The sequence below is a fragment of the Bos grunniens genome, chromosome 9 (assembly GCF_055505025.1).
Source record: "Bos grunniens cultivar Pamir isolate PY7600 chromosome 9, Bosgru_T2T1.0, whole genome shotgun sequence".
Classification (NCBI taxonomy): domain Eukaryota; kingdom Metazoa; phylum Chordata; class Mammalia; order Artiodactyla; family Bovidae; genus Bos; species Bos grunniens.
Genome location: NC_141173.1, coordinates 104884767 through 104911820, shown reverse-complemented (window position 1 = coordinate 104911820; position 27054 = coordinate 104884767). Strand labels below are relative to the sequence as shown.

General features: G+C 56.2%; 1 protein-coding gene across 2 annotated transcripts; it reads left to right on the top strand.

Annotated features, from left to right (window-relative positions):
- Window positions 1-4836: 4836 nt before the first annotated feature.
- On the top strand, window positions 4837-14583 carry DLL1 (delta like canonical Notch ligand 1). 2 transcript variants are annotated; one of them, XM_086318810.1, is made up of 12 exons: window positions 4837-5039; window positions 5640-6050; window positions 6237-6533; window positions 7199-7259; window positions 7489-7746; window positions 9429-9489; window positions 10267-10397; window positions 10489-10658; window positions 10773-10989; window positions 12070-12865; window positions 13720-13837; window positions 13930-14583. In XM_086318810.1, exons 2-12 carry the CDS (start codon window positions 5997-5999, stop codon window positions 13933-13935), a joined length of 2169 nt encoding a protein of 722 aa, XP_086174936.1. In that variant the 5' UTR covers window positions 4837-5039; window positions 5640-5996; the 3' UTR covers window positions 13936-14583. The 2 variants fall into 2 exon arrangements, with proteins under 2 accessions (XP_086174936.1, XP_086174935.1); XM_086318809.1 differs by lacking the exon at window positions 4837-5039 and having other exon boundaries at window positions 5109-6050.
- Window positions 14584-27054: the final 12471 nt, after the last annotated feature.

Genomic DNA, 27054 nt, shown 5'->3' with positions numbered 1-27054 from the left:
GTGGAGTCCGGGCGGTTCCGGCCCAGCCTGCGCCCCGCCCCGCGGGCCGGTGATTGACGGGCCCCGGGACCGGCGACAGGTGCCCGCGACCTCCGGGCGGGGTGTGTCCCGGAGCGAGACCCCGGGCGGGCCCGGGTCGTTCTCGCCGCCCTTCCTTTCCCACCCGCATTGTCTGACGCGGCCTCGGGCCGGCGACTCCCAGGTGGGGCCGCGCCTCGGTGCAGGTGACCGCGTGCGCCCCCGTGCCGCGCGCCCGGCGACCAGGGCTGGCCCGTCGACCTCGCCCTCCCAGCCCGCGCGCGTGCCCCTGCGGCGGGTGCCCGCCGCCGCCACCCACTCCAAGCCGCCCTCTGGAGCGCCCACCGGCGCCGCTCCCCCTCCAGGCAGCCCTCCGGAGCGCCTGGCCCCGCGCGTTCAGTCGGGGGCCGTTCGGGCGGGAGCTCGGAGCAGCTGCGCGGTCATCTGATCCGGACAAAGGCGCCCGGAGCCGCGCCAGGTAAACAGCGCTTTGTCATGGAGATGAGCGCGGACCGCCGGGCAGATGATCCCGGGGTCGGAGGAGCGGCCTCCGCGCCGCCAGCTGAGCCACGCGACCGCCTTTCTCATGCAAACCAGCGCATGCCTCCGCAACCCCAGCCCGCGCTGCGCCCCTGGGCATGGGGGTCCCCGCTCCGGACCACGTGGCCAGGCCGTCCTTCCACACTCGCCGCGGGTGGAAGGGAGGGCGGAGGGGAGGCCTCACGTCCACTGGGTTTTCCCAGGGCTCTGTCCTCCGGTCCTCGTGGCCTCTGTCCCGCGCCAACCTGCTGGACCGCAGGTCGTGGTCCTGGGTGTCTGCGGGCCGCCCCTCCTCCGGGGAAATGCTCCTGCGAGGGCAGGGGAGGCCGAGCTGCGGGGCCTCCCGGGTGTGCCGCGCACATTTTTATCCTCAGCGAGAGGGAAGCCTGGAAGCCTAAGTATAAACTAGATCGGACCCTCTTTCCCACCGTGGACCAGTGGACGGCTCGGGTTACCGTGTATCTTCTGTAGAGTGATCCAGACGCAACGGAGTGATCAGGTGCGAACTCCGTGCTACATTCGAGTCAGTGTGTCTTGTAAATGTCCTAGCGCCTCTGGGGTTCAGTCCTTAAGAAGTATGGAAATATCCCTAACGGCTACCCGGCACGAGTGAGGTTTTACACACAGATATCTGTAAGAGCTCCCTGGACGCCCAGCAAGCAGGCCAGTCCTCTGTTCCCCAAGGGCTGGACGATTCCAAACCTGTGACTGATGGAGACTGGGCACAGGGCGTGTTGGTGGAGATGTGATACTAATACCAATTAATAAACTTGCTTTAGGTTCCCTTCATCATCTTCTTCTTTTTCAAGTAAGCTGGCATGTTTGGTCAACACCAGATTTGCTGCCTGGAAGTTTTTCATTTTCTTGTTCTGAACAAGGACCCTAATTCTTCTTAGGAATAAGAGAACTTGTCTGTTGGGTATACAGTATTCAGTTGGCCTAAGAAAACACAAACCCCCTCGAGTCTCCAGACTTGTTTACACAGAAAACTGAACCTGGGGCTGGCTTGGAGTCTGGAGCCTATTCTGGGCATTGTTCACCGCAATCTGCCCAGACCCTCCTCCCCCAGCCTCAACCTCCACCACACGTGTTCTACAGGAACAGAACCTTTCTTTGGGCAAAGGGGATGGAAACAGGATTGGGTGACCACAGTGTCAGCTCACACACTGCTGACAGTGGCATATTTAATTTGATAAAATGATGGTCATAAGCTTTCATTCCCATGAGGCCTAGTAAAGCGGTGGGTAAAATAATCAGGGTCTCCAACAAATAGAGATCTCAGTTGCAGTTGTTGTAGCCATGGTTCTGATTATACAACTGAGCCTACCCTGGTCACTGGGGTCATTCAGGCTACAAGCTATGCCTGCCTGGCAAAAAGAAAACACCAACACCAGGGGGCAAATCCCTCTCTCCACTCCTGTGTCTGATATATTGGGTGCCTTCTAAGCCCTAATGAGCCTCACTTTGTACAGTAAATTTGCTGAGACATCAAAAAGTATTTAAAAGAAAGTTTTCTGCTTTTTCCTAATGAGCTAGGTGAGGATTTATGGAGTGTGGGGGAGGAGGGAATCTGGCTGCTACAGCCAACACGGGGCAAGTCTATTTAACATAGTCAAGCTTAAGCTCCCTCCTGCATTTAGGGGGTTCAGAGCGCTTAGTTGCGGGAGTATACAGACATGCAGTTAGGGAGTGAAAAAACGCCATTTGGTTCGGAGCAGATGGCTGGCTAGGGGGCTGATGGCGTCTAAAGGCGTGTCATCCCCCTTCAGCCTGAATCCCTAAGGGCTCCCCTTGTCTTCCCAATCAATGAAAATTAAAGAGCAAAGAAAGGGTGAATAGTTGGACCTCGAGTCTCTCTTTTGTTCATCTCAGCTACTGGTGTGCAGGAGTTAAACTACAACAGACTCCTATAGAAACACTGAAGTTAAACAGTCTCCCGTTAGCTCCGCTTTGAAAGGAAGAGGGGGAGAGTGACCAACGTGGGGGGGGGTGGCGCAGAGAAGGAGAAGAAGATGGAGAGAGAACGGGAGGAAGAAAGTGGAGGAAAGAAGAGCAAGAGGAAGAGAAAGGACAAGAAAAGGGCTTTCTGCTTGATTTCCCCAATACAGAATCGCGTGGCATAAATTAAGCTGGAAAAGAATGAACGCTTTGGGCAGGATTCTGATGGATTTTACGATGCCTTTCAGTTCCGCTTTGCCGCTGTAATCGAGAAATCTGTGCCATGTCAATTTAACAAACACTTGATACTGAGGGGGGTTTGTTAAAGATTTGGGGCAAGTCTTCCCCCCACCCCAAGGTTTAAGCCCTTGCGCGTGGAACTTTTTATTTCCAGTTTTCTAAACAGTCATTCAAATGAGCCTGTTTCTCACTTCCATTTTCTAATTAAAAGGTTCCTGATATTTCATTTCTTACTGAAATCTACTCTCAGTCTGGAAGCACAGAGGACTTAGATCTCATGTTCCTTTCTTTGGCCCCCTCCTGCTCCCAGAACCCTCTCAGCTCTCCCCACCCACCTCTCTCCCTCTCCTCTCTCTCTCTCTCCCCACACCCCCTCCCCTTCACTGTATACACACCAGCTTCCATGCAGTAGGGACCAGAGTTCTGAGAAATTAGCTTTCAGAGGAAACATGGATGTAGTGAAAAAAGGATGCTGACACTAGGTGGCAAGATTAAATTAGGATTCGCGCTGGCCCAGCACGGTGGTGATGCAGTGAGTCCTCAGAAAGTCCCCATCGGGCAGCCACACTGGGGTTGCCACCGTTGTGGGGCCACAAGAAGGTTTGAAGTCTCCATTTGTTCTGAGCCAAACTGTAGGTGGTTCTGGCGGGGTACAAGCCTGCCTTTCTCACCTCAGCCTTGAATTACATTACTTTTGATTAATTCTTTGCTTCTCTGGCAACAGTGGAAAACCTAAAATCTGTCCTGAAACTTGACAGGTATTTGGGAGCCTGTTGCCTAATAGCTGGAGGGATGACCATGGAGGACTTCAGCTGATTACTTGGTCTTTAAGGATTTTCCCTCTCCCTGGGCGTTATGTGGTCACTGTGATCTCAACATCTGCCTCAATGAAAGTCACATTTTGCCAGGACAGTGCAGTCCCTACCAATAAGCCGGCCGCAGCTCACCTATAGCGAGGCCGCAGTGACTGCCCTGCGCTGTACTGCTCATCAACGTGACCTTTACTCCACGCTCACACCTTTCACCCTGGATCACGGTGCCCCGAGTGTTGGGGATGGGGGAGATGGAAGGAGGAGCAGATAGGGGTGCGATAGAGACCTCAACGTGAGCCCTGCGCGAGGCTGGATGCCAGAGTGGGAGTCCCTGCCCCACCTTAATTCTGCACTGTGCCCGCAAGCTTGAAAGCAACTTAGATAGCGCATTGTGAGATAACGTGCGTTCTCGGCCCTCCCAATAAACTCATTTCCCTTTTAAAAAAATGAAGACAAAAGTTCTAGTGTCTGATGGACGTGTAAAAACCTAATAAGGTGATGGTTGTGCGAAGGTGGCGGGCTGGGGGGGCCAGGCTGGAGAGGCTTTAGAACATGTGCCGGACATTGTTGCAGAGGCCGCCGCGCGCGCGGAGGGGAGCTCTTTCTCTCTGCATTGTGCGGGGAGCAGGTGCGGTCTGCATTACCATACAGCTGAGCGCACAAAGAGCCACTGATTCAGCCGCGCACAATAACAGACTGCCTTAATGACAGCCACGCGAACGACACACACCAAACTCACTTTTTACCAGGCAGAGGGAGACCGAGGGGGGAATACCCAGGAGAGAGGGGCCGGAGACCCAGGAAAGGTGGCGGAGGCCGCGAATCGCGCCCAGAAGGGTGTGTGTGTGTGTGTGTGTGTGTGTGTGTGTGTTGGGGGCGGAGGGGGGGCGGCGGTTGGAGACGTCAGGATCCCCGGCGCTACCCGGACCCCGCCCCCAGCGGCGGCCGACCCGTGCGAGGACACCCGGAGCTCGAGGAAACGGGGTCCCCGAGGGCGCCGCGCTCACCTCTGCGTTTCCAGACGCAGAGTCGCTGTCTGGGAGGCGTCTGGGTGTCAGAGCTTCCCAAACTTCCCGAAACTGCCGCTGCCCTTTGGCCACCCTCTGCCCACCGCTCACACCCTCCCCTCCCTGCGCCCGGGTCCCCCGCCCCGGAGACTCCTCCTTAGGGAGAGACTGCCCGGGCGGAGGGGCGGCCCGCCAGGGACTGGGCTTCCGACTTCCACTCCCCCCTCCGCCCCCCCGCAGGACCCGGCCGCGGCCGGAGAGGGGACGGAGGCGGGCGCCGCGGTGACCGGAGGGCTCCCAAGGCCGGACGCGGCCTCACCCGCCGGGCGGCTCTCGGCCCGGCCGGGGCGCAGCGCCGCCCCCGCTCGTCCCGGGCCTCTGCGGGCCTGCGGCCGGAGGGCAGCGCCGAGGAGCCCGGGCGGCGGCACCCGCCTCGGGCGCAGAGGGGATTCTTGCGGTGAACGTTTTGCAGGAATGTAAATGAGTGCGTTTCGGGAGGCTGGGGCTGGGGGCGGGGGCAGGGGAGGACCAGGGGAGGGGAGGGTGGGGGCGGGGAGGAGGGTTGCACATTTTACAGCTCACTGACCATTTGGCGATCCATTGAGAGGAGGGTTTGGAAAAGTGGCTCCTTTGTGACAGCTCTCGCCAGATTGGGGGGCTGCTCATTTGCATCTCATTAGCTATGCGGGCGGCCAGCGGGATATAAGGCGGCGGCGCCGGGAGAGCCCGAGCTCCTTCGCGCCCGCGGAACCCCGGCCGGCGCCGCACTGGACTCACAGCCCGGCGCGCAGCTTCCGCCTCGACCCGGTCCGGGACCCCGGGCGTTGACCTGGATGGCATTGGCTGGGTCCCCGGGAAAGACTCGGGTCCAGGGCGCTCCCGGGACCGCCGCCCCCGAGTGAGCCGGCCGGGCCGCTCCTGCTCCACGGCCCAGGATTACCGCCTCGCGCGTGGGATTTCCAGACCGCAGCTCGATAAACGGACTCGCGAGGAGCCCTGCAGCTCGTTGGGAATCGGGCTGAATATCTGGACGCTTTCTCTCCCCTCTTTCTTTCTTTCTTTTTTTTTTTTCCCTGCCAACAAGCTTGAGACAAAACCAGGAAGCAGACGACCCCTACCTACTTGGGCTTTGGAAGAAAGAGGGGAAAACCGAAAGTTGCCGCGCCAGGAGCTGCTTTCCGGAGACCCTCCCCCCCTTTTCTCTCGCGCATCCCCGGGGTCGCTGTCGCCTCCGCAAGGCGGACCTAAGGAACCTCGGCCTCCGAAAGAGCCGGAGCCGGACCCTTCAGGAGAGAAGTCCGGATTATCTCGGCCCGAGGCAGAGCGGCAGTGCTTTCCTGCCCGAGCTCCCGGGGACACCTTCCTCCTCCAGCGTCCCCTGACGACTTCGGAAGACAAGGCGGGGGGACGCGAGGAAAGCCAGCGCCGCGGGCGGTGCACCATGGGCGGGCGGTGCGCCCTGACCGTCGCCGTACTCTCGGCCCTGCTGTGCCAGGTAAGGTGCCACGCGGGGCCCCCGGGGCCGCGCAGTCGAGTAAGCTGTCAGCCGGGCGCCCCGGCGGCCTGTGGCGTCGGGGGGCGGACCCCGGGGAGCTGGCCGCGCGGGGGGCAGTGCCCAGGGCAGGATGCGGCCGGGCGGGCTCCCCGCGCCAGGCGCCCCACACCCTCGGCTCGCCCGCAGGTCTGGAGCTCCGGGGTGTTCGAGCTGAAGCTGCAGGAGTTCGTCAACAAGAAGGGGCTGCTGGGGAATCGCAACTGCTGCCGCGGGGGCGCGGGGCCGCCGCCGTGCGCCTGCAGGACCTTCTTCCGCGTGTGCCTCAAGCACTACCAGGCCAGCGTGTCCCCCGAGCCGCCCTGCACCTACGGCAGCGCCGTCACCCCGGTGCTGGGCATCGACTCCTTCAGCCTCCCGGACGGCGCGGGCGCGGACCCCGCCTTCAGCAACCCCATCCGCTTCCCCTTTGGCTTCACCTGGCCGGTGAGCGCCGCACCTGCGGGCGCGGGGCGGGCGGGAAGGGCCGCGAGGCCCCGGCGCGGCGGGGGCGCAGGGCGGGGGGCGCGGGGGGACCCGGGCCGGTGGGCGCCACGCTCTGCGGGGCCCTGGGGCGCAGCCTCCACGCCCGGGTGACTTACAGCCGGTGGCAGCGGCGAGGGGGTGGTGCGCGGGGTGACAGCCAGGGTAGAGTGAGGCGGAGAGGCCGAGGACCCGGGACATTTCCGTGTCCGGTCTGCGCGCCGAGCCGCGGAGCTGAAAGGACCCCTTCACGTGGGAGAGTCCCAGTTCCGCAGCTCCTGGACCGGTCGGTTGTCAGTCGCCCTCGCAGCCTGGCAGCCCCCAGCGCCTCTCCCTGGCTCCTTCCCCAGAAGACTGCACACAAGCCCCTCCAGCCCCGCCTGCTCCGCGGTCTTCTTTTTTTCTTTCAAACGCGATATCCTGTATTAACAGACTGAAAAAACGTATCAGGAAACCACTCTTGAAAGTTGTTCCATATGCTTAAGGAAAGTGAAATCAGGCAAGCGAGGTACACAGACCCTCCCCAGGACACGCTGCGCACGCATCTGCAGCCACTGAGTTGCCTGAAATCCTTTGATTCTTTTGTAAACAGTTCTGGTTTGTCTTCTGTCTTTCCGTTCTTCCTCCAGGGAACCTTCTCTCTGATCATTGAAGCTCTCCACACAGATTCTCCTGATGACCTTGCAACAGGTAAAAACAATCCCCCCAAACTCCTAAACTACGTGAACTGCTTCCCTAGTCAGTATGTACTTGACTTCAAACCTTCCTGGAAACAAGTGTCTACACCTTTCATTCTGTCGTTCCCCTGGGAGGTCCAGGAGAAGGGTTAAGCTTCCCTGCCTGGCATCCTTTCCTTCTCCCCAGTTCCCCAAGCCTCGGGGTTCTCGGCCAGAACCAACTGGGCGTCCTCTTTCTGCAGAGAACCCAGAAAGACTTATCAGCCGCCTGGCCACACAGAGGCACCTGGCGGTTGGGGAGGAGTGGTCCCAGGACCTGCACAGCAGCGGCCGCACAGACCTCAAGTACTCCTACCGCTTTGTGTGTGATGAGCACTACTTCGGGGAAGGCTGCTCCGTCTTCTGCCGCCCCCGAGATGACGCCTTTGGACACTTCACCTGCGGGGAGAGAGGGGAGAAAGTCTGCAACCCCGGCTGGAAGGGCCAGTACTGCACAGAACGTGAGTCCGGGGCAGGGAGGCCACCGCCCTCAGCTTGCTCCCCAGGCCTGCACTCCTGAGCAGGGGGGCATATTCTCTGGGCTGCTGGGATCCTGCGATTTTAGCCCCAGGGAGACGTTCTGGGAAGGGGAAACTGGGCCAGGGAGCCAGAGAGATTAGCTGATACTTCACAGTCAGCCAGAGGCGGGTTGGGGTCGACTCAGACGTTGTAACTTCCGCAATGGGAAGCTGCCTTTCTTAATCAGGGAGGATTTTGGACACAGGGCCAGGGGTCAGGAAGTAAGCCAAAGGGAAGGGAGGGAGGAAGGAAGGGAGGAACAGAGAGGAGGCTGTGTGCAGGGCATGCTTCTACCAAAGGAGTTCTCTTTGCGAGACAGCGTCTCATTGAAGAGTGCTTCATTCTCTCCGGAGTTAGTGTGCTCGGCCTCTCTGCAGAGCCAGTGTATTTAAAAACATCCCACTGTTTGTGACAGTTTCACTTGTGGAGGACGTGAGTCTGCCAGCTCTGCCTGGGGAGGGGCCCACTTGCCCTGTTGTGGGGTGCTCACAGAGCACTGCCCGGGAAGGAAATGCCTTCACACGAGTGACTCCGGCCCTGCCTGCCCACAGCTCTGTATCCTCACAGGTGCAGGCTGTGGGAGGGCTGCGGGACTCCTGGGCCTAGTTCAGCTGGACCCCAGGTGCCTCACTGCCCCCCCACTCCAGGTCTCCCCAGAGCCGGGAGGGGAGACCCCCAGAAACCCCAGGGCGTCTTCCTCCTGCCCAGAGTCCTGTAGGGTAGAACCTCTTCCTGGGAGGTGCACTTTCTCAGTTCTGATTTGGTCCGGCCTCCAGTGTCATGGTTGCTCAGCCCGCTCAGCTTTTGGCTCCTTTGAGCTCGCCTTGGCCCGAGCTGGCTCTGTTGTCCTGAAAACTTGTGGGACGGCTCGTTAATGAGTCTCCACGCCAGGAGAAGGAAACCAGCCCGGAGCCTCAGCCTCCAGGCTCCCCCCTCTCCGGGACCTCAGGCTTGCCTGCTGCCTCCCTCCTGGCTACCCGCCCTCTCCTTCGCCGTGGGGTAGCCATAAACTTAAACTTTTTTCTTCTTATTCAAACACTGGAGTCTCTCCCTGCCCCCAGCTCGCGCGTGCCATCGATTAGATCTCTCCGGGGATAGGCGGCTGGGACGCACGCCTGCTCCCATTGGCGGAAAGGGTGCACGTGCGTGTGTGTGTGTGTGTGTGTGTGTGTGTACATGCTAGGGGTGTGTGTGAGGGGTGGGGGCATGGGGTGTGAGGGGGAGGCTGGTATTGTTGCACTGGGGCAGCTGCTGGGAGAGAACAGACAATAGAGCAGCTGTCTTGCCCTGGTACTCTGCATACCAGCTGTCCACCCTTATCTACACACACACTTTCTGGGTATTAAGAGGTGGAGCTTTGTGCATAGAATTGGGAAGTGGGGGAGGAGGAGGGGGAAGGACTTCTGACCCTCTCTTAGAAGAAAAGGGGCCTGTGGGGGTGGGGGCTTCCGAGCTCTTTTGTCCTTGAGCTGCTGTGTTAAGAAGAATGCTCCTCTCGCTGAGTAAAGTCCAACAAGTCCGATGCCAGGGCCGGCGGGCTCGCTGGCTCGCTGGGCACAGCTCGTAGCCCCCTCATGCTGGAAGCACTCTGGCGGGCTTGACCCTGTGGCTTTTCCTCTTGCAGCCATCTGTTTGCCAGGGTGCGATGAGCAGCACGGATTTTGTGACAAGCCAGGGGAATGCAAGTAAGTTTGCAAAAGGTGCATTTTTCTTTCCTTTTCTTGTTGTCCTTTTACACCCAGTGTATTAGCGAAGTGTCTCTAGATGATCCTTTGAAAAACTCAGGTAAGACTAGCTGTTGGCGGTGTGGGGAGCTGCTTTCCTGGTGCTTCTACTTAATGCATACCTGGACAGTTTTTGGATCAAGGTAGTCATTCGCCTATGGAGAAGGCGATGGCACCCCACTCCAGCACTCTTGCCTGGAAAATCCCATGGACGGAGGAGCCTGGTGGGCTGCAGTCCATGGGGTCGCGAAGAGTCGGACACGACTGAGCGACTTCACTTTCACTTTTCACTTTCGTGCATTGGAGAAGGAAATGGCAACCCACTCCAGTGTTCTTGCCTGGAGAATCCCAGGGACGGGGGAGCCTGGTGGGCTGCTGTCTATGGGGTCGCACAGAGTCGGACACGACTGAAGCGACTTAGCAGCAGCAGCAGCAGTCATTCACCTAAGCTACTCAGTGGCTGTGGAACTTACAGATGAGATTTTAAAAGAATTGGCAGAGAAAAGGAGAGTGTTTAGTAGGTTAGAATCACCTAGACATGCTGCCCTGGTTGACCCTCATGCCCAGAGCCAGACCCTTTGAGGAGGATTTAGCTGTCCTTGGGGTTTAGAGATCCCGAGGGCCGCCAAGCCTCGCGAGGGCCAGCAGCGCTGATGCTGTCGGAGGTGACGTCTTGTGCTTGGGAAAGGGGTTGTGTGAACCCAGCAGCAGCGTCCACTGACCTTCCTCTCTCCTAAGGTGCAGAGTGGGCTGGCAGGGCCGGTACTGCGACCAGTGCATTCGGTACCCAGGCTGTCTCCACGGCACCTGCCGGCAGCCCTGGCAATGCAACTGCCAGGAGGGCTGGGGGGGCCTTTTCTGCAACCAGGGTAAGCTTCCGCCCCCGCGGCCTCCCTGGGCTCGGTCACAGGCGAGGACGTCTCCCGCATCTCTCCTCCTCTCCTGTCTCCACCCTCGCAGACCTCAACTACTGCACGCACCATAAGCCCTGCAGGAACGGGGCCACCTGCACCAACACGGGCCAAGGGAGCTACACATGCTCGTGCCGGCCTGGGTACACGGGGGCCAACTGTGAGACGGAGGTGGACGAGTGCAGCGCGGGGCCCTGCAGGAACGGAGGGAGCTGCACGGTGAGTCCAGCTGCCGCAGGCTCTCCCACCGGGGCCGGGAGCCCTGGTCTGAGGCAGACTGTGTGGGTCACGGGAGCGACTAGGAAAGCTTTCTTCGTCTTCTCCGTTACTCAGGACCTTGAGAACAGCTACTCCTGCACCTGCCCACCCGGCTTCTACGGCAGGATCTGCGAGCTGAGTGCCATGGTGTGTGCCGACGGCCCCTGCTTCAACGGGGGCCGGTGCTCCGACAACCCCGAGGGCGGGTACACCTGCCGCTGCCCTGGGGGCTTCTCCGGCTTTAACTGTGAGAAGAAGATGGATTCCTGCAGTTCCTCGCCTTGTTCCAATGGTAAGAGGGCCACCTGAGCCACCTGAGACTTTGTCCGGGGTCCACATTAATGAGAAGTGTGTGGCTTTAGTTTCAAGCTGAGTTCATCACTGTGAGCTGCCTTGAGTCTCAGAAGCCCTTTTGTCTGAACAATGAGAAACTGCACAGAAGTCTTACCCTTGAGTCTGGAAACACCCAGGGAGCTAGAAAGGCAGGCAGGGGTGTCCCTTCCCTGCAGGACCAGCTCAGGCGGAGATGCAGGGACTCGCTTGCGGTCCTGCAGCTCCTCAGGTGCTCGAGACCCCAGTGTCTGTGGGTCCGCCCTCACAACGGCCCAGCCACTGCATGTTTGGGGGCCAGCCCAACTCCGCTCAGTCTCCAAGCAGAGCTGGCTGGTGAGGCTGCGTGGTCTCCACGAGTGGGCGGGATGCCCCACGGAAACTCACGGGCGGGGAAGCTGGGCCGACAGTCCAGACCATCTTGGGCACTTCTGCACTGGATGTGACTGTGGACAAGAGAGGAATCACCTTGCTTTGCTCTCCGTGTGCTCCACAGGCAGTCCTGGGGTCAAGCGCTCTCCGGTTTGTTTCCAGCCATTGAACCAATAGGGCACTGAATGCTTCATCTTTAGGGAGGAAAAACAGGGAGGGCTAGCAGACTTGGCTCTGGAGGACAAAAACCCATCCCTAGCCCTCTCCCTGCCTTTCTTCTTTTCTCTTTCTTTCTGTTTCGATTCTTGCTCTTCACTAACTGAAACCACGCCAAGGGCACCATCCCCTTTAAGCCTTGGTTTCCTCGTCCGTGAACTGGGTCTTCTGCTGGCTTGCTGTGAGGATGAATTCAGTGGTGCAGGCGAAGCTCTTTGCTCGGTGCATGTCAGGAGGTGTCAGCCTGTATTTTTTATGTAATTTGCGGGTTTTGACCAGAACCCCGCCCCCTGCCCACCCCTGCCGTGGGCTGGCATGAGCCGCGTGCTGCCTTAGTGTTGGCCTCTGTCTGGTCCGCCCTGTGTCTCTGCTCTGGTGTGCGGCCTGGTGGCAGGGGCAGCAAGTGCTCCAGGATGTCCCCGGGTGACGAGCTGCCGCCCTGTCTGTGCCCCAGGTGCTCAATGCGTGGACCTCGGCGACGCTTACGCCTGCCGCTGCCAGGCCGGCTTCTCTGGGAGGCACTGTGACAACAACGTGGACGACTGTGCCTCCTCCCCATGTGCCCACGGGGGCACCTGCCGGGACGGCGTGAACGAGTACTCCTGCACCTGCCCCCCCGGGTACACGGGCAGGAACTGCAGTGCCCCCGTCAGCAGGTGCGAGCACGCGCCCTGCCACAACGGGGCCACCTGCCATGAGCGGGCCTTCCGCTACCTGTGTGAGTGCGCCCGGGGCTACGGGGGCCCCAACTGCCAGTTCCTGCTCCCCGAGCCGCCCCCGGGCCCCGTGGTGGTGGACCTCACAGAGAAGTACGTGGAGGGCCAGGCCGGCCCGTTCCCCTGGGTGGCCGTCGGGGCGGGCGTGCTGCTGGTCCTCACGCTGCTGCTGGGCTGCGCCGCCACGGTGGTCTGCGTGCGGCTGAGGCTGCAGAAGCGCCGGCCCCCTGCAGACCCCTGCCGGGGGGAGACAGAAACCATGAACAACCTGGCCAACCGCCAGCGGGAGAAGGACATCTCTGTCAGCGTCATCGGGGCCACGCAGATCAAGAACACCAACAAAAAGGCAGACTTCCACGTGGAGCCCGGAGCGGAGAAAAACGGCCTCGCGGCCCGAGACTCTGCCGTGGGCTGCAACCTGCTGCAGGGCCTTAAGGGCGCCGCAGCCACGGCGGGGCCCCACAGCGTGCGCGATGCCAAGGGCCAGCCCCAAGGCTCTGCAGGGGAGGAGAAGGGCACCCCGACACTCAGAGGGTGAGTGCTTCGGCCTGGAGGGGGCACGTGGGGAGGCCAGCTCGTCAGGGGCCCTGCTGGAGAGGGCGCCCTATCACCCGAGGGGTGTGCAGGACAGGCTGGGCAGGGGGGCCAGCTCAAGAAGGCTCCCCAACACCCGAGGGGTGTGCAGGACAGGCTGGGCAGGGGGGCCAGCTCAAGAGGGCTCCCCAACACCTGAGGGATGGGCAGGACATGCTGGGCAGGGGGGCCAGCTCGAGAGGGCGCCCCGACACCCGAGCGATGGGCAGGACAGGCTGGGCAGGGGGGCCATCCCGGGGAGGATGCCCTGACACCCAAGGGATGGGCAGGACAGGCTGGGCAGGGGTGCCAGCTCAAGAGGGCACCCCAACACCTGAGGGATGGGCAGGACAGGCTGGACAGGGGGGGCCATCCCAGGGAGGACACCCTGACACCCGAGGGATGGGCAGGACAGGCTGGGCAGGGGGGCCATCCCGGGGAGGACGCCCGACACCCGAGGGATGGGAAAGACAGGCTGGGCAGGGGGGCCATCCCGAGGAGGACGCCCGACACCCGAGGGATGGGCAGGACAGGCTGGGCAGGGGTGCCAGCTCAAGAGGGCACCCCAACACCTGAGGGATGGGCAGGACAGGCTGGACAGGGGGGGCCATCCCAGGGAGGACACCCTGACACCCGAGGGATGGGCAGGACAGGCTGGGCAGGGGGGCCATCCCGGGGAGGACGCCCAACACCCGAGGGATGGGCAGGACAGGCTGGGCAGGGGGGCCAGCTGGGTGTGTTCCTCCAAGCTCTGGTCATTCTCCTGTTCAAAAATGTTTTCATGTGTTGACTGTGGCTCTTTTATTTCCCTCTAGTGGAGAAGCGTCTGAAAGAAAAAGGCCAGACTCTGTGTACTCTGCTTCAAAAGACACAAAGTACCAGTCTGTGTACGTCATATCCGAGGAGCAGGACGAGTGTGTCATCGCCACTGAGGTCAGAGCGGGCTTTCGGGGCCCACCTGCGGCCAGGGAGCCAGAACTGGGCCTCCGGCCGCGATAACCTCCCCTGTCTCCTGGGCCCTCTAGGTGTGACATGGAGGTGACGGGGCAAGTTCCGTTTCTGCAGAACAAGGAACTTCCGAGGTGTCGCCCCGACGATGCTGCTGGGAGGAGCGGACGTGCTGCTGGGAGGAGCGGACGTGCTCCTGACTGCTGCTGGAAGCCAGGTCCTCTTCCTGCCGGGGGCGGCGGGCGCTCCCGCGGCCGCTGCTCTGCCTCTAGGACGTTTCCATTGCACTATGGACAGTTGCTTTTAAAAAATATATATTTAAACGAATGGACTCGATCACTAGGTAAGAAGCACGCGCTGCCTGAAGTGTGTATTCTGGATTCTTATGAGCCAGTCCTCTCTTGAATTAGAATCACAAACACTGCCTTTATTGTCCTTTTTGATACAAAAATGTGTTTTTCTAGGTGGAAAAAATGTGCGTTATTTTTTGGACTTGTAAAAATATTTTTCATGATATCTGTAAAGCTTGAGTATTTTGTGATGTTCATTTTTTATAATTTAAATTTTTGGTAAATATGTACAAAGGCACTTCGGGTCAATGTGACTATATTTTTTTGTATATAAATGTATTTATGGAATATTGTGCAAATGTTATTTGAGTTTTTTACTGTTTTGTTAATGAAGAAATTCCTTTTTAAAATATTTTTCCAAAATAAATATTATGAACAACATCCAGAGGTGTGCTTACTCACCCCTCCTCCAAGCAGACTTGCGACGCCCACACTCATGTAAGACCCTGAGGACAGACGCGGCCTCTGCTCCGTGCGCAGTTTCATTGGATTGATGAAGAGCAACTTCCCTCGCTCCTCTGCCCCTCAAAGAGCCCTCCAGGAGTTGCCATTAGGACGAAGAAGGGGCAGGTGCCTTGCTGTGGACTGTCTTGCTCCTGGCAGCCCCTGGACTCCAGGGCAACATGGGGCCCGAGCCTCTGCGCCTCCTGTCTGGTCAGAGCCGAGAACCTTGGAGCTGGTCACCTTCCTCTGAGCCTTACTTTCATCAGGACTGGAACAAGCCTCATTTTGGATTAAATACCCGTGAAGCACTTCAGTGTTGCCATGGCAAAAGCTCTTGGTCCTAGAATACTACTTACCCATCCATTTGATTGTGGGTTTATTTGTAGCAAATTCAGCCACAGGACAGACAACAGCAAGGACAGAAACCCTGTCTTCCTGAGTGGTCGGTCGCTACCTGCCAGGTGCCTGCTCCTCCTGAATTGTCTCATGGATCCCCCAGGAGCTCTGTTGGCTTGCTTGTATGGCCGAGGAGACGGAGGCCTGGGTGTGGACTTACTCTGAGCTGGTCAGGGGCAAAGTCAGTTCAGATCTGGGCATCTGGCTCCACACCTGAGTGCCATCATTGTTTGTCACAAACGCAGCTTCTTGTTGAGAATGAGATGGGAGTTAACAGACCCCCACCGCTGGAGCAGTTCGGTGGTTCTGAAGGATCTGTGTAGATGGTCAGCTCTCTAAGACAAGTTAGTGTTGGGGAGGAGTGGTTTATTTCTGGGGTCGGAGGGAACAGTCAGAGGGAAGAGGTTGCCTTTGTCCAGTGACCATGATGGATTTATTTCTGGACTCTTCCTGCGGAGGATGGTCAGTCTTCAAGCCCACCCTTGTATGCATAGAGGATGGAGACCAGGAAGCTACATCAGGCCAGACAGTACTGGGAAGCCACCTGGCTGGGGCTCCTGCACCCAAGACACAAACCCATCCACGCCATCGCTCTGGCTGGTTATTGTGGAATAACTGCTCCAGGAGGGACTCCAACAGAGTGACCTCATCCACGGAGAGATGTCAGCATCAAGCCCAAGTGTGGCCAAGGAAGACTTAGGCTTCTAAACCTCCTCTGCCTTCAAACTGCCCCCTGCTTCCTCTAAGGGGTAGCAGCATATTCTGGAATAAGTGAGGTCGCCAAGGTTTCTTTCAACAGTCTATAGGATCTGGTGAAAAAGTGGGGTAAACTCAGACCCGTTGACTCTTGTTAACCTGGAGTCATTCATAGCTTCCTCTCACCTTCAGAAGTGACCTGACTTGGATAATAAATGCATATCTATTTTCAAGAATATGGAATTTTCTGGGATTCTTGTGAAGTCCATTCCTTGAAAGAACCTCCATGTACTTAAAAATAATCTCACTTTCATCTTCCCCACCTTCTAGTAAAATCAGGGAATAAATTCATCTTTTATCTGGGCAAACAAGTAGCCTGCCTGAGAGCAAACGGAGACTCAGAGACGCAGCTCTGGGATTGCCGGCTGTCTGGGCACGTGTGTCCCCGGGTCCCTTCTGAGTCTGACGTTTTAATTTGACATCTAACCAGATGGTCCCTCAGCTTTCAGGGTTTATGTCATTTGCAATGGGAAATTTAGATACATTGATGAAAAACATCCATACAAACACATGGGTATTTATAGACCAGCTGTGATCCACCGCACAAGCGCCGCCCAGCATGATCAGCCTTGAGGCACGTCCTCCAGGGAGACCGCTGGGAACCAGGCAGGGAGGAGCAGTGATGACTGAGACAAGGAGATGAAAAGGCAGGTCCCTGCGGCAGGGGTGAAGCTGGCGCTGGACCTGGCTCTCGAGTTTGGAGGAGCACCCGAGCGGCGTGACCCCCACCCAGGGGCCCGCCTGCAGACCTCAACCCCATGCTCCACGTGCCACCTTCTGGGGCTGTGGTGAGACCAGTAAGTAAGGTGAGGCTCACATACTTTTCCTCAGGCCTTCTCCTTTAACTTTTCATATGGACATACTTTTGGGCTTACAGAAAGGTTGCGAGCGTAGTGCGGAGAGCTCTCATTACGACGATGGCTTTCGGATCCATCCTCCTTCCACTGATCGTCCTCTGCAGTGACGAGAGGTCCCTTCCCATCTGCACTGTAGACGCAGCTGTTATTCTTATTCAGAGGCTCACAGGCCACTGCTGCTCAGGGTGGGGTGGTTCCCGTTCCTGCTGGCTCCCCGGCTCACCCCACGTTCCTGGGTGTGTCTTACTTTCAGGCTCGACCCTGGAACCAGCTCCTCTTAGTAACCCCGGTTTCTCACGTGTGTGTTTGTGAGCCTGAAAGCAGTCAGTGGCTGAGATGCAAATAGTACGACCTGTGTTCAAGCCCCAAACAGGCCAAGGAGAGAGGAAACCCACACACCTGCTCTGTGTCACCGAGCAGTCAGCCAACAACACCCTCGTTGTTCAGCCGCTCAGTCGTGTCCGATTCTTGGTGACCCCGTGAACAGCAGCACGCCAGGCTTCCCTGTCTTTCACTGTCTCCCGGAGTTTGCTCAAGTTCATGTCCCCTGAGTCGGTGATGCCATCCAACCGTCCCATCCTCTGCCACCCTCTTCTTCTTTTCCTGTTGCCCTCAATCTTCCCCAGCATCAGGATCTTCTCCAATGAGTTGGTTCTTTGTATCAGGTGACCAAAGTACTGGAGCCACAGCTTCCCCATCAGTCCTTTCTTCAGTGAATATTCAGGGTTGATTTCCTTTAGGATTGACTGGTTTGATCTCCTTACTGTCAAGGGACTCTCAAAACTCTTCTCCAGCTCCATAGTTCAAAAGCATCAATTCTTCAATGCTCAGCATTCTTTATGGTTCAGCTTTCACATCTGCACATGACTACTGGAAAAACCATAGCTTTGACTATAAGGACCTTTGTTGGCAAAGTGACGTCTCTGCTTTTTAATACATTGTCTGAGTTTGTCATAGCTTTTCTTCCAAGGAGCAAGTGTCTTCTAATTTTGTGCCTGCAGTCACCATCTGCAGTGATCTGGGAGCCCAACTAAGGTGAAATCTGCCATGTTTCTACTTTTTCCCCTTCTATTTGCCATGAAGTGATGGGACCGGATGCCATGATCTTAAGTTATTTGAATGTTGAGTTTTAAGCCAGGTTTTTCACTCTCCTCTTTCACCTTCATCAAGAGGCTCTTTAGTTCTTCTTTATTTTCTGCCATAAGGGTGGCGTCATCTGCATACTTGAGGTTACTGATATTTCTCCCAACAATCTTAATTCCAGCTTGTGCTTCATCTAGCCCAGCATCTTGCATGATGTACTCTGCATAAAAGTTAAATAAGCAGGATGATAATATACAGCCTTGATGTACTCCTTTCCCAATTTTTAATCAGTCCATTATTCCATGTCTCGTTACTAACTGTTGCTTCTTGACCTGCATACAGGTTTCTCAGGAGACAGGTAAGATAGTCTGGTATTCCCATTGCTTTAAGAATTTCCATATTTTGTTGTGATTCACACAGTCAAAGGCTTTAGTGTAGCCAATGAAGCAGAAGTAGATTTTTTTTTAATTCCCTTGCTTTCTTTATGACCAAATGGATGTTGGCAATTTGATCTCTGTTTCCTCTGCCTTTTCTAAACCCAGCTTGTATATCTGGAAGTTCTTAGTGCATGTACTGTTGAAACCTAGCTTGAAGGATTTTGAGCATTACTTTGCCAGCATGTGAAATGAGCCCAACTATGTGCTAGTTTGAACATTCTTTGCATTGCCTCCCTTTGAGATTGGGATGAAAACTGACCTTTTCCAGTCCTGTGGCCACTGCTGAGTTTTCCAAATTTGCTGGCATATTGAGTGCAGCACTTTCACAACATCATCTTTTAGGATTTGAAATAGCTCAGCTGGAATTCCATCAGTTCCACTGGCTTTGTTCATAGTGATGCTTCCTGAGGCCCATTTGACTTCGAACTCCAGGATGTCAGGCTCTAGGTAAGTGACCATACCATCATGGTTATCCAGGTCATTAAGACCTTTTTTGTATAGGTATTTTTCAACACCATTGAGGAAGTATTTTGCCAAGAAAACTGAGCTTGAATCTGGTCAGACATCTTGATCTAGTTACCAGTTTACGGGAGTTCAGGGGGCTGAGGACACAGTCAGGACATCACTAGGATCTACTCAGCAAAAGGTGAAAGATCAGGGAGCCCACAGATTAGAAGCAACTTGGTTGAAAAACAGTTTAAAAAATTCACAAGCCCCCTGGATGAATGTAAATGCTGATTGGGCATTTAATGATATTAAACAGCACTTGTAAACGTTTTAGATGTGAGAGCTCATTACTTCTATGTTGAACAGAGAAAGGTACTTAACTTTTAGAGAAAACTCTAAATATTACGGATGAAACAATACTATGTCTGGGATTTGCTTAAAGACAACGAGAAAGGTTGCTGGCAATGGGCGGGGAGCCCGTGAAACGAGAAGCCGGGCAGTGGGCAGCAGTGGAGCGGAGCGGGGCAGGGGGTGTGGAAGGGGCTGCACCACCCTCTCCTGTGCACGGGCAGGGACTCTCCAGGGGGACGCATGATGATGACGTGCTCACTGGTGTGTGTAACGCTGTCTCTCGTAGAAGTGTGTGCACTGCACAGTGGTCTTGAGGGAGCCTTTCTGTCTCTGACGAGAAGCCTTGTGAGACCAAATGATCAAATCCAACAGGTTGAGATGCAGCGGGTTTGCTCAGGGCTTTTGGGCCAGATCCAGGCTCTGCCCTCGCCGGCTGGGCTTGGAGATGGTCTGCGTTGCTGAACAGTGATGCTCTTCCTTGGGCAGTTCTGCAAGGACCCTGTTCTGCACGCGGCTCTGGAGGCTCCCAAAGCGCAAACCAAGAGCATTGCTCCTGCTAAAACCAGCTAATGTCTTCCGGCTGCTTTTAGCATGATCTGCACAGACCTACCTTGGCCTGTCGTTTCAGTGTGACCCGGCTCTCTGCCTCCCTTTATACTGTCCTCCCCGCGGTCCATTTAGCTCGCAGCTCTGGCCACTCCGGTGGCTGGACGTGGCTGTGCACCGCCTGCCCCCCCAGCCCCCCACCAGTCCCAAGCCTCCACCTCCACCTCCCGCCTGCGGGCCCTCGACCTGGCAGCACCCTGGGTGGCGAGCACCCCACCGGGCCGTCCGCCAAGGCCCCCGGGCTGGCCCAGCACCGCCCTCCAGCCGGCCCACAGCTGAGGTGTGCGAGCAGTGACTGTGGGCGGCGTGTGTCCCAGGGCCAGCCAGGCCTCTCACTGCCTCCAGGCCCACTTTGGAGCTTGAGCGAGCGCGGTCCTGTGTGTGCACACTCGCCCGCATGGGAAGGAAATGTATGAGTCTGTGAGGACTGGTTGTGACAGAGGTTTTATTCCTCCTGCTGTCACTGGTACTTTGGGACCGCAGCATGAGGCCAAACAGATGTTATGTGAGGGGGAGCCTGTATCCCTTTGTTTTGTGTAAACGAGTGGTCACCTGACGTGAATGTGCAGATATGTGCTTGGTATCCAGCAAACAAAGCCATATGCCTTGAGTAATTTCTCAGGGTGTGAATTTTGTAGAAAAACTGTAGGGAAGTTAAGTATTTTTCCTAAAGGGCAGCTGGGTGTCTGTAGAAACATCAGCAAGAGGAGTAGGGTTGGAACTTGGGCTGAGCTGGGGCCTCGGATGCGGGACGGGCAGGCTGTGCTTCTGGTGGCATCAAGCCTCTTGTGACAGGTGTAGACGCCGGAGACATCGACAATGTCAGGCATCTGCCATTTGGAAGTGATTCAGAGGTAAACTTCTTAAAGATGGTGTGTGTCCAGGCAGAATATTAGCATTTCCCCCAGAACAACCTTGAATGACATCCATTTGCTCAAATAAACAGTTCCATTTTGGAGACACCTATCTGGCTGGCATCACCCTGGGAGGTGCAGCTGACGTCATCCTTGCCTTTTCTTGCTAATAAAACTTGAAAAGCAACACTTTCCCTTTCTCATCTTTCTCGTTTCTTAAGGAAACATCCACTGCCCCACATCTGGCTTCTCTGATTCCATATTCTGGAGCTGCTGCTAAGTCACTTCAGTCATGTCCAACTCTGTGCGACCCCATAGATGGCAGCCCAACAGGCTCCCAGGCTTGCCCTGGGATTCTCCAGGCAAGAACACTGGAGTGGGTTGCCATTTCCTTCTCCAATGCATGAAAGTGAAAAGTGAAAGTGAAGTCACACAGTTGTGTCCAACTCTTCGCAACCCCATGGACTGCAGCCTTCCAGGCTCCTCCGTCCATGGGATTTTCCAGGCAAGAGTACTGGAGTGGGTGCCGTTGCCTTCCGCACATTCTGGACATTTCAGTCTTAAAAGAAAGGAGAATGGGGTCTCTGAAGTCACCAGCACAACGCAGTGTTTAAAAAGTACGGCAACCCAGACTCAGGGTCTTCCTTTTCTAACGCACACAAAGAAACAGTGAGGTGTGGGTAACAGCACTCCTGACAAGGGAGCCGGGTCAGGGTTAGAGGAGACAGTCCAAAACTGTCGCAAGACGTGTGTGATCGGAAGACTGGCTGGTCCGGCAGCAGGTTGTTGGGGTGACTGCATTTCCTTGTGATGTGACCTGTGAAAACCCCGGAAATGTCGAGTGGGAAGAAGCATGAAGACCTAGAATGCCATGAGGTCAAGTTTGAGCTCTCTGCCATCAACTTCTGCTGGCGACGTCTGTGCTATGTACATACTGGGTTTTACCTCTCACGTGCTCACATTAGTATTAGCAAAAAGTGAGTAAAGTTTTAAGTTAACTTGAATTTTAACATGACTGGATCAGAAGGGAGAATGTGCTCATCTTGGGCACTTGACAGGAGGCTTCATGAATGTGAATTCACCTGTGGAGACGGACCTGGTGAGGGTTTCTGCCACTTTCATGGCGCAGGAGAGCCGCACACGGCTCTGGCCAGTCTCGGGTCACCTCCCCTTGTACAGAAGTGACCTGTGATGCACTCTCGCAGCGTCAGGCCGTGCTCCTGCATCTCAAGTGGGAGGAAGTACCTTCCGTGTTTGCCACTCACAGACGCACTGCCTGAGCACATGACTCCAAGAATTAGAGTGGATGCCCTTCGTTAGAAGCTTAGAAACAACTTGAGAATAAAGATCAAGTGCAATATTTACAAGGGCATGCTTATGAGTGGAAAACATCCGAAATTCAGGAGGAGTTTCAGTTAAGGTGAAAAAGGCAGATGAGGTCCCTTCCTGTTTCTCTTGACAGAAAGGGAAGCGGGAAGGAGGCTGGTGAGCCTTTGTGCTGCTGTCTGGGTCAGCAGAGGGAAGGGTCCCAGCTGCACAATCCTGGCCCGGCAGAGTTACTAGCACTGGGCTGTGGGGGACGATCTGACTAGCAGATGCGGGGTGAGGGATGGGGTCCCTAATGCTCTGAATGCAGCAACAGCCCCTCTCGGTCACTTCTGCATTCTCAGAGGAGGCGCTGCCCTTGGTCCGGGTTTTCAGGCCTCTCTGCTGACTCTCACGCTATTCTGACAGCATAAACTTGCTTCCCAGCCCCAAGCGGACTCTGTGGAAGGTGGGGCTCTTCCATGTGACTGAGGAATGGAGGTGGGCTCTGTCCTCCATGGCTCGTGGTGAAGCCACCTTGTGAGTCAGTCCTGGCTGCGTTTCCCTGAATGGATTTGGTGTGTCCCCAGGCGAACAACACTGATTCTAGCAAACTGACCCAAACAGAACTTGGAGGCTATGTGCTCACCTTTCTCCCTTCCTGCTCATTCCAAAGCCAAGGGTGCTATTTTTATTTACTTGCCGTCCCAGGTGACCTATAGGTGTCTCCCTTCTGACGGCCCGGGAGGTGTCCCCTTGGGTATGAGGCGTGGGACCCTCCTGGGCTCCGAGGCTTTCTTCTGCCCTCAGTGGGATGAGCCTGGCTGTTGGAGGAAGACTGTTCTCCCCCTCAGCTGAGCCCACATACACTCGCTCTTCCCCGTTAGTAGACATCTGATGGCTGTAGATCTAAATAATGTTTCATTGAACATCTTTGTACATAAATGCTTGTAATTGTGTTATTTATTCGTTATGATAAATTTCTAGACTTGAAATTCATCTGCCAGAGGAAATAAACACTTAAAGACTCTAACCATCTATAAATTTCCACTAGAAAATTTGTACCAATTTATAATCCTGCCAGTTCTTCACCAACAAAATGAGTCATAATTAAGAAATTAATTCCCCAGTTTGACTAGTGAAAATAGTGATCAGAATTAATCTGCTTTATCTGTTCAGTGGTGGCACCTGGCACCTGTTGTCCACATGGAGGACCCACTGCGTGTTGGGTGTTTCATAGACATTTTAAAGGGTGGAATAGTTCCTTCCCTTTCCCATGACCCAGAAAAGTCACAGGCTCAGTGAAGGGCCCAGCAGGCCAGCCGCTGAGCAGTGAGGGCTGGCGTCCTCGGAGAACGTCCCTTCTGCAGACCCTCCCAGTGTGTTTACAGTCTGCAGTCCGTGTGGCTTGCATTTTCTTCATAGGTGGGTGTACTTTTGTCTTAATTTTTCTAAACAACTATATTTGCAATACAATCAATATGTGATATGGTAGACACACAGTGAACCCACTGTGGCATGAGTGTTGAGGACTGCGCACATTCACGAGCACAGCTGCACAGGCAAGGTGGGGGACCCGTGCCCCTGTCGCCCAAAGGCTCTGTGCATAGCCTCTGCTTCGGTCAGCTGACTCCAGTGACAGCCGTGGGGCAAGTTCACGCATGTGGACCCTTCCTACTGTGCTGGACTGTCTCTGCTCACATGTATCATGTCCCTTTTCCTTGTTTAGAAATTTTGTAAGAATTTTTCCACCCAAGCCTCCCACTTGGGGGAGGCAAAGGGACTCCTGCCTTACCTCTGCCCATGTGGAAACTGGCCACTGCACAGCTTGTCCTTGGCTGGCCTGGTCACCAATGCAGTCTTGGCTCAGAGAAGACGCACGCAGCATGGATGCCAACCCCTGGTACGGACGCTGTTCCTTGGTATGGGTGCTGGTGCTCGGAATGGGTGCTTGCCCTTAGTAAGGACGCTGGTCCTCGGTACGGACGCTGGTCCTTGGTATGGATGCTGTTCCTTGGTATGGACGCTGGTCCTCCATATGGACGCTGGTCCTCGGTATGGGTGCTGGTGCTCGGAATGGACGCTGTTCCCTGGTGTGGACGCTGATCCTTGGTATGGGTGCTTGTCCTTGGTATGGGTGCTTGTCCTTAGTAAGGACGCTGGTCCTCGGTATGGACGCTGTTCCTTAGTAAGGACGCTGGTCCTCGGTATGGACGCTGGTCCTTGTCTTGGACGCTGGCCCCTGGCATGGATGCTAGTCCCTAGTATGGACACTGACCCCCAGTATGGGTGCTGATCGCTTTTTTCAGCCTTCTTTTCCTACCCATGCTCCCGGGGGCCCCTCTGGGGCTACCATCAGTACCTTGCCTCCTGGGCCCCTTCTGCTTCTGGAGCCAGCTCCCTCTCTCTGCTGAGGGCCAGCCCTTGGTGGAAGCAGGGCTTCTGGTGCAGTTGGGAGAATAGGACGGGGGTGGCCGAGGAGGTGGCCTCTCCCCCGCACTGCACAGGGGATTGGGAGCTGGCGTGGTATCTCTGCTGGTCCTCACGGTGTCTGGGTAAATCTCATCAGTTGGCACCTGGAACAGGGTCGTGGGGAGACTTGTTGGGAAATGGTTGGAGTTAGGATGAGGTCTGCAGCTGAGGGCGTCAGAGCCATGGGAAGCCCAGAGAGCAGCTTTCTTGGGTGAAATAAACGACATTCCACAAGTCAACCAGCAATGATACAAAGGACCATGTTGCTGCCTACCTGCTCCCACCCCCCATCCCTCCTGGTTGTTGGCAGAGAAGACATACAGCCACCCTTGCAGCATAAAGCAGCCACAGTTCTGGGTAACTAGAGAGTTTCTCCCAACAGTCCTGCCTCACCCTTCCTGGCCTTGCTCCATGCCCCTCATATTCTCGGGAACTTAAAGTTTTTGAGATATAAAGTCACCCGTTTAGACAGACCATCTGGTGAAAGAAGAGTTCTAGCCCGGTTCATTTCATCTGAATTCAGTTTGCATCAGAGTTCTTAGGCTCCGCTGCCCCTCCCGCCGGGGCCCAGAGCTCCGGACACCTCACTGTGGGCAGCGAGGGTCAGCGTGCGGCCACCTCTGGGCCTCACACCTTGCAGTGCTTCACCGTGATTTCTAGGGTTCCGTTGTGAGCAGGCTCAGAGTCACAGCCTGGTCCTCCCGTGGATCTCGAGCCCGGCTGCTCTGGGGTTTGCTGACCCTGGGAAAGCCCAGAAGACAAGCCCCTGGCCCCTGGCTGCATGAGAGCGCCTGGCCTGCGGCTCCTGTCAGCTGACACTGCGACGTGGGGCTAGGTCTCCTTCGCTGGAGTGTCAGCAACAGGAGAGCTTGGAAACATTCGATGGACAGAGAAACGAGTGAGATTTGCCAGCCTGTCGTCCTCTCTGGGCCTGGATGGCAGTTAGACGGCAGTTCTGTCTTTTGGTCGGTAAAGGAGCAAACCTGGGGGCCCGGAGTCCTGCTCTAGCAGCGCCAGCCGCGCAGTCACTCTTTCTGAGAAGTCCTCGCGTGCAGGGGGCGGGAAGCATCTCACCGCCCCTGCAGCTGGGGCAGCTGGGGCAACGGGCAGACGTCGAGCCCACACCAGGAGCCCAGAGGAGCGGCCAGGTGGGCTCGTGAGCCCAGGATGGCTGTGGCAGCGGCCGCACGTGAGGTGGGGACACTGGTCACTCTCACGGGATGCCGGCTTGAGTTCCAGTATACCGAACTCCTGCCCCCAGGTTACTTGCACCTGATGCAGTGAGATGCAGTCTGAGCAATTCTTCATGCAATATTATGGTTCACATGGTCTGACCACACTAATTATTAATAAATTTGGCTGTTATCACAAACCACCTTTTGATGTTGTGCTGTGAAGTCCCACATAAGTAAAATATTATTATGCAAAAATAGAAGATTCAGGAGCAGGCCCTGAAAACTGCACTGAAGTCTAGCTGTGTGTTGACAGGTGTCTGTGGCCAGAGGGAAGTGGTTTCAGAATGACAGTGACTGTCAGCGCTGGGACCAGAAGAGAAAGTGGCAGGAGCTGCTGCAGCGTCAGCGAGAGGAGGGTCAGCTGCTCGGCAGCAGCTTCCTGCCCACTGTCCCACGCTCAGCGAGCGCACAGGGGCGATGCTGAGGGCCCCGCCTGGGGCCAGGGCCTCCCTGCTGCCCTTTCAGGATAGAGCCTCCAACCTGCTCTTCACACAGCCACCCGGAGCCAGGGTCCCTGCTCTGCACCAAGTGCGTGTCATTTAATCCTTATTCTCACCTGTGGAGGATGAAGCCCCAGGTTCCAGTGCCAACGAGACCAAGTCCCAGAGGTTTCTGAGCCTTCCTCACCACACAGCTTCCTGGCGGCCAGTGACAGCATTTAAATAAACACCTTTCCAGAAGGATTTGGATGCAAGGCCATAATTCTCAGATTCTACATGGGGGATACAGTTTCCACCCCATCAACAAGGAAACAAGGCTGGGCCTTCCGCCCCTGTGACTGCCTGGCCCCTGACGGCCCCCACTCATCTGCAGAACCCCTGTTCTGGATGGAGCGCCCCAGGGGAGCTGCCTCTTTGTAACTTGTGCAGCGGGTCTCCTTTCCCCAGGTCTGGCCTCTCTGCGGAAAAGCACTCTCTGGTGCCAGTCTGATCCTGAAGAGAGGAAGAAGGGGCCTGGAGCGAGGCCAGGATATGGGCTGATGGGAACTGCTTCCCTCCCACTGCGGCCCCGGCGCCTGTGCTGCTTCACGGGTGGCCCCGTTCCCTCCGTCTGTTAGGTGTGCTGAGCGTACCCCACTTTCAGGCTAGCCTTCTCAGCAAGTCTTCCTTCCAGCATCAAAGCCCCCTGGGTCCTGGGATTAGCATCCTGGGAAGGTCTAGACTTTACCTGGAGTAACAATAGCTCTGCCCTGGGCTGGGCTGGGCTGGTGCTTGGCCCTGGGTTAAAGGCTTTACAGATGAAAAATTGAGGCACATGGGGGTTCAATCACCAGGTTCTGCAGCTCATGAGGGTTAGGGGGTCACGAGACCCAGGAGCTCCAGACTTGACTGGGAACCACACACGTGGGCGCTGAGACGCCATGATGATCCTGGTCGTTGGCCATATACTCCATGCTGACAGCCTGCCGTCTCCACAGGAAATGCAACAACCTCTAGAAATTTGGGAAATTCTAGGAAGTAGGTTTTGACCTCTTGTTCTACTTTCACTTTCTCGCTTTGGTTTACTGAGGAAGTGAAAATTCCAAATTAGCATGTGACACTCATTCAGATCATTGGGGTTTGTGTTTGTGCGTTTTCCCACAAACTGGCAAGAAAACACAACCCACAGG

Coding starts and splice junctions, on each gene's coding strand:
- DLL1 (XM_086318810.1), top strand. CDS start 5,997: ATGGGCGGGCGGTGCGCCCTGACCGTCGCCGTACTCTCGGCCCTGCTG. Junction 7,260..7,488: donor TCCTGATGACCTTGCAACAG/GTAAAAACAATC, acceptor CTCTTTCTGCAG/AGAACCCAGAAAGACTTATC. Junction 9,490..10,266: donor GACAAGCCAGGGGAATGCAA/GTAAGTTTGCAA, acceptor CTCTCTCCTAAG/GTGCAGAGTGGGCTGGCAGG.